We start from the raw sequence: 15,144 nt of genomic DNA on the forward strand, positions 1-15,144 counted from the left end.
AGAAGCCTGTGTTTGACAGAACTCCCCTGTCCCCTCTGGTCTGTAACGATGGCTAATTAAAATCTATGACTCTATAAAATAAATTCAGGTTAAACGTTTATATATTTAACTCTTTTTGAGGTTTATGCTTTTACCTTTAAAAAAAAACTTTAAACTTGGGCTGCCTTCTGAAAGTATAGGTCTTTACATTGATACAGTGGTTTAATGTATAACATCTTTGCATTTTCAGTGCAATCAACATAAAGAGGCCTATATTACCCAGTTCCACAGGTTATATAATGGTGGAGCCTTCATCTCATGCAGGTAAAATATATGTAAAGACATTATTGCTGAATTTAACAATTGTCATAATTGAAACTTTGAAAATGTATTGAATGCTGAATGTGTGGCATATTGTGATTTGTTGTATTTATTTTGTTTGTTTTCAGCTCCAGCTCTTCGAGAATGTGTCCGGGGGCAGCCCATGGTGTTGCCATCTGGTTTTTATTACAAAGACCAATGGAAGTCAGCAACCTGCAATATTCATCACTTTGACAATCCAGCAAAAATTACAGACTGTCTTCATGGAAAAAATGTCTTTCTGTTTGGAGATTCCACTGTTCGTCAGTGGTTTGAATATTTGACTGAATTCATTCCAGGTTGGGTTTCTTAGTCTCTCAGCCTGCTTTTTTGTTGTCTGCCTATTTAATCTAGTTATTTATCTCGTATCTATCTTTTTACGAGAATGCATCATGGATTAAATGTGCGTGACACAGTCGCCTGAGGCTGGAATCGAACCGGGGTCCCTGGTGCTGTGAGGCTGTAGTGCTAACCACTGAGTCACTGTGCTGTCCTAATGCATGCACTATTGGCTAAAGTACACATCTGAACAAAAGAAATTCCTCCAGGATTTTGGGGAAAAAATCCTGTGACTCGCCATCCAATAAAAATGCAGGTGAACTGATCAAAAAGATCAGTCTTCCTGGAAAATTGTTTTGGTCTGCTGTTTGTACCCTCCTGATCCACTAAGTGTGAAATGTTTAAAAATGTATTGTGAAACAACTTTAGTTAAACTTAGCGATACCGTCTAATATCTCTGGGTATTTTTATTAATAATATTATATGACCGGTCTTGTTCACATGAGCTCTGACGATCAATTCCTTTGCCCTTTTGAGCAAAGGGCATGGCTATTTTCCTGTTGCACAGCGTAGGAAAAGTAGCTAGAGATCAGTTTTTTGATCCATCTATGACCCTTTTTAAGTGCCTCTGGAGTTTGAGGATTTCCCTGGTGGTAGGAGCCAAGTCAGTGCCTGCAGTAACACAGCACAGCAAAATATCTGTTAACTAAACAAAGGATTTCCAGTGCAAACCCCGAGCGCGCCCCCCCCCCCCCCCAACCGCAAAACATTACTTACCCAGAGGAATGCTGACAGATGCAGTGAAGCTCAGGTCTGTGCTCAGAACCCCCATGGATCAGGGAGTGGGGAAGTGAGAAATGGTCTTTGTGGCAAGGCAGAGACAGCCAGATAACTCTCTTTTAATCTTCAGTTTTGTCTACCTGGAATATTTTGTTGCATTTCAAGCCTGTCTTCGCAGTGAGAAAACCTGGATTGTGGAGCATTATTGAAATTGCTCACCTGTGCAGTGGACCACAATGGGGAAACCGTAGGTCGTGTACCGGTATAGGACAGCAAATGCCAACTGTCTGCTTTGGGGCAGGAGCTCTGCATTTTGAGGTTGTTGCTTTTGACCACCTCTAGAGAAGATTGGTGTCTGAAAAATTATCACCTAATATATATTTCTCTTCCGCTTATAATCTATTAATCAAAAGTAAATGTCATAGCCTATGAGTGTGTGTGTTTGCAAACATTCCTTGGTGCAGACCAGGACAAGTGGAAAAGTGCACTTTTCAATTTGAAAATCAAGCTGAGGCCCTCTGACATGATCTTGCGTGCACTGTCCAAATGTTTTCACAAGTTCAGCATGTAAAGGCAGTGTTTCAGAATGCGGTGTCATATTCTGTTATCAGTCAGTAACAGGCACTGAAATCCGGCTTTATAATGTTGCTTGAGTCACCACTATAGAAAACCAGTGTCTCAATGGTAGTGCACTGTGCTTTGGAACATTTTCTTCATAGCCTATGTGACGTGTCATGCTGAAAGGGTACTAATGAGAATGTGGCGTGCATATATTGTAGAATGTTATACCTGTTTTGGATTTGCATGTCAGAATTCTGGCCTGAGCTTCTGCTGCAGCCCAGAAACACTGGGTACTTTTGCCTGTCATCGACTTTGAAACTGAGACAGTAGTCACCAGGTATTCCATCATGGCTGATTTCTGCAAATGCTTTCATGGCCTGCTCATCTCTTTCATGTTGCAAATAATCAGCTCCACATTCAATATAATGTAATGTAATATTTCTGCCAAGTTGGTGCCTGACCCATCATATGTCAAATGTATTTGAATGTTGATAAATGTAAATTTATATTTCTGACACGGTTAAAACAAAAGTACTTTCTGTAGGGTGAAAGGCTTAACGTGGTGGCCATCCAAAGAGATTTAATATCGAGGGTAGGAAGGCCTGTTTTAACTATCTAAAGCACTGATTTGAAGAATCCAAACTTGGAGTATTCTGAACAATTCTGGGAATCATTCCTGAAAAAGGATACGTTGGCTGTTTTTCAAGCCCATGGCATATTCTTCAGTGGAATGATGTTTTTCTAAAATCTGAAAGTCTGACCATGTCTTGTGACTAATTGTACTTCATAGTCAGTCAGTCAGTCTTGTAGATTTCATCCAAGAACTTCAATAGAAGGAGCAAACCTTGATAGATATCTTGGATAGCAATCTTCTAATTTTCTTGCCACATGACTGCAGTTTTGGTTTTTATTTCCTTTGGTAGATGCTGACGTATCTATTTCATCCCTTATTTGGCTGAGCTTGGGTATACTAGCAACTAATGCCCTGACAATCTGCACTTGCTCTCTGCTACTAAGCTAGTTTTCTACGGTGTAGTTTGTTTCTCCTTCCCCATCCTCTGCTATCAATTTTTTTTCCAGAAAACAGCTCCGAGAACTATAGAACTAGATCCATTTTTAACACGTTTGCCGGCATTTACCTGCATATGTTACATGTCTTAAACATCCACTTAACATGCAGAAATAACAATTTCAGTTTGAGTTGAATGTTCAAGGCATAAGGGACTTGTCAACTTAAGCTTACCATCTCTCCAGCAATTATGCATACCTTTCAGAATGAAATTCAAATTGTGAAGCTTTTCTTCATGCAAAGTGGGAATGTAGTTCGGAACTCTATTTTGAAAATAGCAATTGAATCTAGCTTGTTTAAATTTGAGACTGGTTAGCCAGTCTTTTCCAATCGCAAAGATGTTAAGGGTTATGAAACAAAGGTGGGTATACAGGGTTTAGTCATGGATTAGCCATGATCTGTCAAATAAAAGCAAGATTATTGCGGATGCTGAAACTCTTAAACATCTAAAAATGCTAAAGAAACTCTTGATCTGGGAAAATTTATGGAGAGAGCAACAGAGTTAAAGTTTTGAATTCAGAATTTTATTGACCTCATGCTCTGAGTTAGCACATCAGCTTATTTTTTCCCCTGTGGGTTGACTGCAGCTTACTCTGCATGTGCATTTCCTGATTCTAATATAGCCTGTAGACTTCCCATATTTGCAGTAGATGCTGTAAGTGTTGGATCAAGTAATGATGTTTCTTCATCAGTGATGCACTGTTAACATTTCCTCTTCCTCCAGAGGTTTCTGTGATTGAGCACAATTTCTACAGGTGAAGAGAAAGATTGGGGACAAATAGCAGTCCCTTTTAGAGGAGAGTTTATAATGGAGAAGGAAGAAATAGATGAGCAACTAATAAACCCTTTTTGGTTCAGTATTCACAGAGGGTCACAAATTTAACATATCAGAAATGTTGGGGAATGCAGGGTTTAGTGAGAAGGAGGAACTGAAGGAAATCAGTATTTGTAGGGAAATGATTTTGAGGTAATTGAAGGCAGAGAAATCCCCAAAGCCTCAATAACCTACATCCCACAGTACTTAGAAAATGGCCATAACAATATTGGATGCACTGTCCAGGTTCTATAGACTCTGGAACAGTTTCTACACATTAGAGGGTAACTAATGTAACTCCATCTTTGAAGTCCATTGTAAGGATGATTTCTGAATACTTGGAAGTACATTGTAAAATACGGCAAAATCAGCATGGTTTCATCATGGGGAGGTCATGCCTGATAAATCTGTTAGTTCTTTTTGAGGAGGTGATGAATAAGTTAGACTAAGGAGACCCAATGGATATTATCTACTTGGGCTTCCAGAAGGCCTTTAATAAGGTGACACACAGGAGGCTGCTGAGTGAGATAAGGGCCCGTGGTGTTAGAGGCAAGGTGCTAGCATAGAAGATTGACTGACTGACGGACTGCGCCACCTGGTCAGGATGGTTTTGGTGACGAGCGTATTCCGCAAGGGCTAGTGTTGGGACCACAACTTTTCTTTTTGTATATTAATGATCCAGATGAAGGAACTGGGGGGCATTCTGGCTACGTGTGCAGATGATACAAAGATAGACAATAGTCGATAGGTCCTAGAGTAGGCCATTTGGCCCTTCGAGCCAGCATCACCATTCATTTATGATCATGGCTGATCATCCACAATCAGTATCCTGTTCCTGCCTTATCCCCATAACCCTTGATTCCACTATCTTTAAGAGCTCTATCCATCTCTTTCTTGAAAGTATCCAGAGAGTTGGCCTCCACTGCCTTCTGGGGCAGAGCATTCCATATATCCACCACTCTCTGGGTGAAGAAGTTTTTCCTCAACGCTGTTCTAAATAGCCTACCCCTTATTTTTAAACTGTGTTCTGGACTCGCCCATCAGCGGAAACATGTTTCCTGCCTCCAGAGTGTCCAATCCCTTAATCTTATGTCTCAATCAGGTGAGGGGGAGGGACAAATAGTATTGAGATTGTGGGGAGGCTACAGAAGGATTTGGATAAGTTAGGAGAATGAACAAAGAAGTGGCAGATCAAATATAATGTGGGGAAAGTGTGAGGCCATGCACTTTGGTTAAAAAGAATAGAAGCACAGACTATTTTCTATATGGTGAGAATATTCAGAAATCTGAAGTACAAAGGGACTTGGGAGGCCTAGTCCAGCATTCTCCTCCGTATTTGTCTTCATAACTACCAACTCAATCCGCAAGTTAACCTTCAACATTGGCATTTATTTCAAGAAGACCAGAATATAAAAGCAGGGATATACTTCTGAGACTTTATAAGGGCTTTGGTTAGACTGCATTTTGAAGATTGAGCAATTTTGGGCTCCATGACTTGGATGAGCAAGTGGAAGAGTGGGTTAGTAAGTTTGCTGATGACACAAAGGTTGGTGGAGTTGGGGACAGGAGGGCTGTTGTAGGTTGCAGTAGGACAGTGATAGGATGCAGAGCTGGGAAAAGAAGTGGCAGATGGAATTCAACCCAGAGAAGTGTGAAGTGATTCATTTTGGACGGTCGAATTTAATGTGGAATACAGGGTTAATAGCAGGATTCTCGGCAGTGTGGAGGAATAGAGGGATCTTTGGGTCCAGGTCTATAGATCCCTCAAAGCTGCCATCCAAGCTGATAGGGTTGTTAAGAAAGCATATGATGTGTTGGCTTTCATTTGGCAGAGTAATTCAGTTTAAGAGCCATGAGGTTATGCTGCAGCTCTTTAAAACCCTGGTTAGACTACACTTGGATGGCTCAGTTCTGGTCAGCTCATTGTAGGAAGGCTGTTAAAACTTGAGGACACAGAGGAGATTTCCTAGGATAATAAAATGTGAGGCTGGATGAACACAGGCCAAGCAGCATCTCAGGAGCACAAAAGCTGACATTTTGGGAAACGTCAGCTTTTGTGCTCCTGAGATGCTGCTTGGCCTGCTGTGTTCACCCAGCCTCACATTTTATTATCTTGGATTCTCCAGCATCTGCAGTTCCCATTATCTCTGATACTAGATTTCCCAGGATGCTGCCTGGACCAGAGGGCGGGCCGGCCCTATGAGGAAAGGTTGAGGGAGCTCAAGCTTTTCTCATTGGAGCAAAGAAGGATGAGAGGAGACTTGATAGAGGTGTACAAGATGATGAGAGGCATTGATAGAGTGGATAGCCAGAGACTTTTTCCCGGGGCAGAAATGGCTATCACAAGGGGACACAGTTTAAAAGGGTTATTGGAGGAAGGTATCGGGTAGTTATCGGAGGCAGGTTCTTTACACTGGATTGTGCTGCCAACAGTGGTAGTAGAGTCAAATACATTAGAGACATTTTAAGTGTCTCTCTGATAGGCACTTTCACCACCCTCTGCATGAAAAGGTTGTCCCTTAGGACCTCTCTTAAAATCTTTCCTCTTCACCTTAAACCTATGCCCTCTAGTTTTGGACTCCACCTCAGGGAAAGGGCCTTGACTATTCAGCCTATCCATGCCCCTCATGATTTTATGAACCTTTTCTGTAAGGTCACCATCATCCTCCCTATAGCTCAACCCCTCCAACTCTGGCAGCATCCTCGTGAATCTTTTCTGAACCCTTCTCAAGTTTCACAGCATTCTTCCTAAAGCAGGGAGGCTGGAACTGAACGGTTAGGCCACTATTGGGAAAACTGCAATATCCTCTCTGTAAAAGAAGAGTAACTGATTAACAAACCAGAAAGCTGTAAGCAAATGAGATATTGGAGTATGATTATTTGTCAGCTGATCTGTTGGCTGTAGGATGCCACATTGCTCATGTCATGAGACATAATCATGTGCTTAAATCTGTGGTTGCATTTGGGTGTTTGAAATTTAGATACCCTTCCTATTTCAGACCTGTTAACATTTAGCAATATTGCAGCTTAGCAATTCAAATCATTTTATTTGTTTTTAGGTCTCAAAATATTTGATCTTCACAATCCAAAAAATATAGGCCCTCATCTTGCTGTGGATTTGGAACATAACATCATGGTAGAATATCATCCTCATGGCCCACCAATCCGATTTAACACTGTTTCGAGTCAGGACCTACACTACGTTGCAAATGAACTGGATGAAATTAAAGGAGGCAAGGACACGATTGTAGCCATCACTTTGTGGTCTCATTTCAGCACTTTTCCAGCGGAAGTTTATATCCGAAGACTACAGAACATCCGCAGGTCAATTCTGCAGTTACAAGGGAGGAGTCCAGATACAGTAGTTATATTGAAGACTGCCAATGTGCAGGCCTTGCCAGGAGATGTCAGTCTGTACAACAGTGACTGGTACTCCTACCAGCTTGATACCTTGATGAGGAAGATGTTCACAGGCATCAGTGTGGCATTTGTAGATGCCTGGGAGATGACGCTAGCGCATTACTTGCCACATAACTTACACCCTGACCGAGTCATTGTAAAAAATGAAATAGATGTATTTCTTTCTTATGTGTGTCCTTCTGGAAATAAATAGAAATAAATTTTGTTAAATCTGATCTAAACAGATTTCAGTTACTATGGCATTCAAAGTCTATATAATATTAGAAAACTTAATTTAAGGCAAGTACATAAATCTATTATGCATTTTCTAACATGGAGAACAACACATTTTTAAACAAATGATAATTTTTAAATTATTCATGTGTGGGAGTATTAGTTGTTGGAGGAAATAACTTATAATGGAATTTTTGTACACAAAAATAGATTCCTCCACTTATTTATGTTCTGTGGCTCTTTGCTGTGCAATGGAAGTTTTCCAAAGTACTGTAGAATACTATATTTATGGGCTAGGGATTGTAGCAAACACTTTTTTTTAATAAGCAGTGGGAATTTTCCTCAGCTAAATGAACATGTCAGATACCGTGTGAGGAAGGAATCCATTGAAAAATGTGCGATCTGACCTATGGTCTCAATAGATAAGGCACCACACAGGGAGGAAAAACAAAGTGTATAAGTGCAGTTGGGCAATTCTGCAGTTAGGGGGACAGACAGGCATTTCTGTTACTAAACAGCAGCTCGTATCTAAAATCACAAAATAGGAGCAGGCCTTTTGAGTCTGTTTTGCCATTTCAATATCATCATGGCTGCTCACCCAACCTACCCTTTATCCCTGAGCTTTCCCTACACCCTTAGGGCTAAATGAATCAAAGAGCTACACTTAGTTCTGTTTTGGCTTCAACCACTTTCTATTGCTGAGAATTCCAAGGGTTTATCATTCTAGATGGTTGGGGGGGGGGGGGGGTGCGGAAAAGAGAGAGAGAGAGAGAGAGAAGAGAAACAATTCTTGTTTCTGTCTTACATGGTTCACCTGGTATCCTTAGAATCTAACTTTTGGCTCTGGACTCCCCAGCCCTTGAGAGCATCATACCTATGTTTATCCTGTTTGGAATTTATAAATTTCTTTGAGATTAATCCACCTGCCTTCTACACACCCCAATCAACAACAGAGCAGACTATTCTGAATTTGGTATTGTGTAGTGAGGTGGGACTTAATGAATGATCACAGTAAAGGATCTTCTAGGGAAGAGTCATCATAGCATGCTAGAATTTCAAATTCAATTGAGGGTTTAAAAACCAGTCCCACACCAGTGAAACCAGTCCCCCACACCAGTGTTTGATGTTAAATAAAGGCAATTATATAGGCAGATGGATGGTGGTATGGGTCGGAAGACTAAAAGATACGATAGATGATGAGTAGTTGCAGATATATAAGATAGTCAGTTGCTCCCAGCTGAAATATATTCCAAAAAGGAAGAAAGCTTATGAGTCACAAGTGTCAATGGTTAAGCAAGCACGTTTTAAAAATCATATGAAGGTTTAAAAACTAAGGCATGCCATATTGCAACAATGAGTGGCAAATTGGGAAATTTATGAAATTTTAAAGATCAACAAAAGGTTTAAAAAAATCATAAAATACAAAAGTAACTGTATTGTTTAATTTTATAACTCTCATCTCTTACAATTTTGTACCTAAAATTTTTTTTTGCACCTTGGTATTTAGGATGATGCCAAGTGTGGTGACTTTATACACTTTTCACTGTACTCCTGTACTTGAGTACACATGGCAATAATAAATCTAAAATCTCAAAAAAAACCCTAAATCGAAAAAAAAACTAGTACAAATATAATAGAACAAGCTTTATGAATATATAAAAAGGAAGAGAGTAGCTAAAGTAAATGCTGGTCCTTCGGTAGATAAGACTGAGGAATTAGTAGTGGGGAGTGCAGAAATCATGGAGCCAATAGGTCAAAATTTTACTTCAGTTTTCACATGGGTGGCACAAGTACTATCTCAATAGTAACAAGTAGCACAGAGGTAATAGGAAGGAACTTAGACTAATAATTGGCATCAGAGGGAAAATTACTGAGCAAACTATTAGGATTAAAGGAGGCAAGTTCCTAGTGCCTGGTAGCCTACATCCTAGCGTCTTTAAGGAAGTGACCCCCGAGATTAATGGTCCGTTGTTAAGAATACTCCAGAATTCCCTGGAAGGGTTCTGTGGAATGGAAGAAAATTAATCTGACACCTTCATTCAGAAGGCAAGGGAGGCCAAGGAGTAGGGAGGCAAGTTATTATGCACATGGAGAGAAACTTCAAAGTGCTTTGCAGCAGGATCTGGGTGTCCTTGGACATGGATCACAGAAAATTAGTATGCAAGTATAGCAGGGCATGAGGCAAATTGAATCTTGGCATTTATTGGTAAAGGAAAAAGTGTATAAAAGTAGGGAAATAATTGCTGTGAAAACATTAGTCAAATTGCACCTGCAGTAGTGAGTACAATTCTGCTCCCTCACTTGGGGAAAGTTGTAGTTGAACTGGAGATAGTTAAGAGGAGATTTGCTAGATTGATTCCAGACATAAAGGTTTTGTGTCATGATGATGGATTGAGCAGTTTAGGCCTATACTATATGGAGTTTATAAGAGTGGAATGAGAACTAATTGAGGTATATAATGTGCTAAAGGAAATTGACAAAATTGATGTTTAAAAGAATGTCTCCTCTTGTGGGGCAATCTAGAATGAGAGGTCATAGTTTTACAATGAGTTAGTGGATCTAAAACAGAGATGAGGAGAAATTACTTCTCCCAAAAGTTCATGAATCAATTATATTTAGTACCCTAGAGTATGGTGGATGCTGAGACATTAAGCAAATTCAAGGAGGACATTAGATTTTTAATTAGTAATGAGTTGAAGGGTTATGGAAAGCATGTAGGAAAATGGAGTTGAGGCTGAGGTGTGATGAGCCATAATCATATCAAATGGTGGAGCAGGCTCAAGGGGCTGAAGACCATAAGACCATAAGGCATAGGAGTGGAAGTAAGGCCATTCGTCCCATAAAGTCCACTCCGCCATTTAAAGCATGGCTGATAGGCATTTCAACTCCACTTCCCTGCACTCTCCCCGTAACCCTTGATTCCTTTTGAGATCAAGAATTTGTTGATCTCTGCCTTGAAGGCATCCAACGTCCCGGCCTCCACTGCACTCCATGGCAATGAATTCCACAAGACCACCATACTCTGGCTGAAGAAATGTCGTCTCATTTCAGTTTTAAATTTACCCCCTCTAATTTTAAGGCTGTGCCCACAGGTCTTAGTCTCCCCGCCTAACGGAAACAACTTCCTAGCGTCCACCCCTTCTAAACCATACATTATCTTGTAAGTTTGTATTAGATCCCCCCTCAACCTTCTAAACTCTAATGAGTACAATCCCAGGATCCTTAGTCGTTTATCATACGTTAAACTTACCATTCCAGGGATCATCTGTGTGAATCTCCGCTGGACACGCTCCAGGGCTAGTATGTCCTTCCTGAGGTGTGGGGCCCAAAATTGGACACAGTCTTCTAAATGGGGTCTAACTAGATCCTTATAAAGCCTCAGAAGCACATTGCTGCTTTTATATTCCAACCCTCTTGAGATAGACGACAACATTACATTCGCTTTCTTAATTACGGACTCGACGTGCAAGTTAACCTTTAGAGAATCCTGGACCAACAGTCCCAGATCCCTTTGCACTTCTGATTTGCGAATTTTCTCACCGTTTAGAAAATAGTCCATGCCTGTATTCTTTTTTTCAAAGTGCAAATCCTCACATTTACTCACATTGAATTTCATCCGCCATTTCCTGGACCACTCTCCTGAACTGTCTAAATCTTTCTACAGCTTCCCCACCTCCTCAGTACTACCTGCCTGTCCACCTATCTTCGTATCATTGGCAAACTTCGCCAGAATGCCCCCAGTCCCTTCATCCAGATCATTAATATATAAGGTGAACAGCTGTGGCCCCAACACTGAACCCTGCGGGACACCACTTTTCACCGGTTGCCATTCCGAAAAAGAGCCTTTTATCCCAACTCTCTGCCTTCTGTCAGACAGCTAATCCTCAATCCAAGCCAGTAGCTCACCTCGAACACCATGGGCCCTCACCTTGCTCAGCAGCCTCCTGTGAGGCACTGTATCAAAGGCCTTTTGGAAGTCTAGATAGATAACATCTACTGGGTTTCCCTGGTCTAACATACTTGTTACCTCTTCAAAGAATTACCTACTCCTGCTCCTAGTTCTTGCATTCTTATGTAAAGGCAATGTCTAAAAGGTGAATATTCTACACAACAAAGGGAGTGATCCGGTGGTTGCAGTACATCTTGATGCCAGTGACATAAAGAAGACAGTTATTGAGGTCATATGATGCAATTTTCACAAACTAGAGTAGATGTTTAAAAAGCAGGACTTTAAAGATATTAATGTGTGGATAACTCCTTGTACTTAATTAATGGGCCCCATACTTTACAAACAGAAAGGACTTGTACAAGTGCACCTTACATTGTAACTAAAAACGCTTGGGGATTTTGGTAATCTTGAATCAATCAGAGCTGCTTGATTTGAATTTTAACTACCCTGCTGTGTTCTCCATGTATTCATACATACCAATCAGAATCCACTTACCACGGTTGCTCAAGACAGCTACTGTGGTGCGATTGTGCAACAATGACATTATTAATTTATGTATTTACGACCAATACAACATGGTGCTACTTTCTTTCATTCTGACCTGTTTCAGATAGCATTTAAACTAATGAAGCTACTCGTAGCTAAATGAGAACTTAATAAAGTGAAAGTGAATTGGAACTATCTGAAAGGTGAGCTCTGCTGTTTATCTGAAACTTGGAATTTCAAATATTTATAAATATGTAAATGAATAATCCAACCACCGTCACCATTTTAAGATTATCACCCATAATTTTTCTCTCTTTTTCTGCTGATTATATTGACCCATGGAGGGTTGTGGTTGCATCATTCATAGTTGTATCCTGCAGCCCTTTCCTCTAGCCATAATCCCTTCCAAGTGGTCACTGTTGATTTGTGAGCCTGAATGGTAATCAGTTGCCAGCACATGATTTGATGTTGGTAAATGTCACAGCAGAGGCTCCAGCCCAGACACGTCCAAGTTGCTGCTGAGCTACTCTGTAGTTTTTGGGAAAGGAACTCCCAGTCCCTTGCTCAGAGACATGATTAGTAAGTTTTATTTTCCTGGATAGACATACATGCAAAGTAAGCGCATTGGTTACTTACACTGAAATTTTTTGAGAAGCTCATTACCGTCACTGGGAAAAAAAGTTCAACTCAGCTGAAGCAACTTAATCTCAAAGCAGAACTTACAACGCAGGGGAGAATTTCATTTACACAGTATCACTCAGTACGTGGGCTTGTACCGATTACCTGTCAAAAGACAGGAGCACAGGTCATACAGCATTCTGCACAAACATCACTGACCAATGTTGCACAGGCTACAGGTGTAAGGCTGCTTGCCCTGGGAAATGAAGGAAAATTTGTATGGTACTGCTTGAAGTAGTGTTACCTAAGAGGGTAAGAAATAGGAACTGGAGTAGGCTCTTCGGCCTCTCGAGCCTGCTCTGCCATTCAGTGGACTGGAGGAAAGAAAGGAATGGGTAATCACCAGGCAGTCGAAGAGAAACAGGTGCAGGAGTCCCCTGAGCTTCCCATTTTGGAAGCCGATGATGGAGCTGGCTCCTCAAGGGAATGCAGACTGAGCCAAGCTTTTGGCATCACAAGTAGCCTGACTGTATGGGGGTGTTGGGTGGGGGCAAGCTTTTAGGGAGGCAAGAACACCAGCGAGAGAACTTCCTTAGTTAGGGACACAGACAAGTGTTTCTGTTGTTAAAAATGTGACTCCAGGATGGTATGTTGCCTCTGGTAATGCCAGGGCCAGGGATCTCACTGCACGGTTGCATGCCCCCTTAAGGCGGAAGTTAATAATACGAAAGTTGCAGTACATACTGGTGCCAATGACATAGGTAGAATGAGGGATGAGGACTTCCATCAAGGATTTAGGGAGCTAAATAGTAGACTAAAAGGCAGAATCTCTAAGATTGTAGGACCTCAAAGATCCAGTTCTGAGCAAGGGTCGCCTGATCCGAAACGTTAACCCTGATTTCACTCCACAGATGCTGCTAGACCTGCTGAGTTTTTCAAGCCATCTCTATTTTCGTTTTCTCTAAGATTGTAATCTCAGGATTAATTCCAGTGTCACATGCTAGCAAGTACAGAATTAGGAGAATACGGCGGATGAAGGCACAGCTTCAAGATTTAATGGAGAAGGGAAGGTTTTAGATTCCTGGATCACTGGGACTGTTTCTGAGAAAGGTGGGATTTGTACAAGCAGATGGTCTTCGCTTGAATTTGAATGGGACCAACATCCTTGTGGATGTCACAAACAAAAACAGAAATTGCTGTAAAATCTCAGTCGATCTGGCAGCATCTGTGGACAGAAATCAGAGTTAATGTTTTGGGTCTAGTGACTCTTCTTCAGAATTGAAGGACTTCCTTGCGGGTATATTTGCTAGGGCTGCTAGGAGGAATTTAAACTATTTCAACGGGGGAGGTGACACAGAGTGTTATTACAATAGGGACACAGCATATCTTAGTAGAGGAACGAAGGTAGAGAGAATTCAGCCATGTTGAGTGAAGTCTCTACTCTAGCACTAGAGTATTATGGAGAATACATAAGCTAAGGGCTTAGATTTACATGTAGATTTATAATGTTGCCATATTGTTGACTAATTGAGGGAAGGTCAAGATTGGCAACACTACATTCTGGGGTAAGGAATTATCAGGCAGGGTGGTAGGGTGTAAGTGAGAAGGTGGTGTCATTGATATTAATTAAGGAGACGGGACCGCAGTAAGGAGGGGTGATATCTTTGAAGGATCCTCAAATGAGGCTTGGTGGGTAGAGATTAGGAATTGAAGGTGGGGAGTGGGGGGGGCAAGTCACATTGTTGGGAGTGTATTACATACCCCCAAACAATCAATGTGCAATAGGGGAGCAGATATGTAGACAACTCACTAAGGTGTATAAAAACGCGAATAGGATAATTAAATTCAGGGATTTCAACTTGCTCAACATTTGTTGGATGCAGATTTCTTGAAATGTTTTCAGGAGAGCGTTTTATATTAATACATAGAAAGCCCAAATAGGGCTGGAACCCTGCTGAACCTAATTCTGGGAAATGAAGCTGGACGGGTGTTTGAGGTGGCTGTGGGAGAGGGACTATAACACCTATTGTAAGTTTATCATGGGAAAGAAAAATGGTGGTCTGCAAAAAAGGGTATTGGGATTGGAGGAAGGCAGATTTTGTTAAAATTGGGCAGGATCTGGCCTAAGTAGACAGGGACCAGCTACTTCTGGATAAGTCTACAAAAGAACAGCAGAAGGGACTGGGGTAGTGGGATTGGGGGTTGTTCAAAATGGAAGCAGAGAGTACAGTCCCAACATGTTCCCTTTAGCGTGAAATGTAGCAGCAAAAAGCCCAGAGGGTGTTCAGGAATATTAGGACTGGATAAGAAAGCAAAGAGAAACGTAAACGAAGAGAGAAATTCAACAGAAGCCCTTGTGAAATATAGAAAATGCAGGGCTGTGCCTGAACCACCACTTGCTCAGGAAGTTCATGCCACATCCAAATCAACCTCTATGTAAGAAAAATTGTCCCTCGTGCTTTATTAAAATCTCTCTCCTCTCGTAAAAATATACCCCTTAGTGTTGAAACCCCTGATTGCTGATGAAGATGACGTTGCTGTAAGGTTAATTCACAAACATACAGGCAACAACGTGAACAATGCAGCGTTTTATGAGCCTTCCAATGGAAAGCGTAT

General features: G+C 41.1%; 1 protein-coding gene across 1 annotated transcript in view; it reads left to right on the forward strand.

Annotated features, from left to right (window-relative positions):
- Positions 1-7,455, forward strand: part of nxpe3 (neurexophilin and PC-esterase domain family, member 3) — a 50,764-nt gene extending 43,309 nt beyond the window's left edge. The window contains exons 6-8 of the mRNA XM_059650254.1: positions 230-303; positions 429-638; positions 6,902-7,455. Coding sequence (XP_059506237.1) covers positions 230-303; positions 429-638; positions 6,902-7,455 — 838 coding nt within the window. The remainder of the gene's footprint in view (positions 1-229; positions 304-428; positions 639-6,901) is intronic.
- Positions 7,456-15,144: the final 7,689 nt, after the last annotated feature.

This window comes from Stegostoma tigrinum, chromosome 12, assembly GCF_030684315.1.
Source record: "Stegostoma tigrinum isolate sSteTig4 chromosome 12, sSteTig4.hap1, whole genome shotgun sequence".
Lineage (NCBI taxonomy): Eukaryota > Metazoa > Chordata > Chondrichthyes > Orectolobiformes > Stegostomatidae > Stegostoma > Stegostoma tigrinum.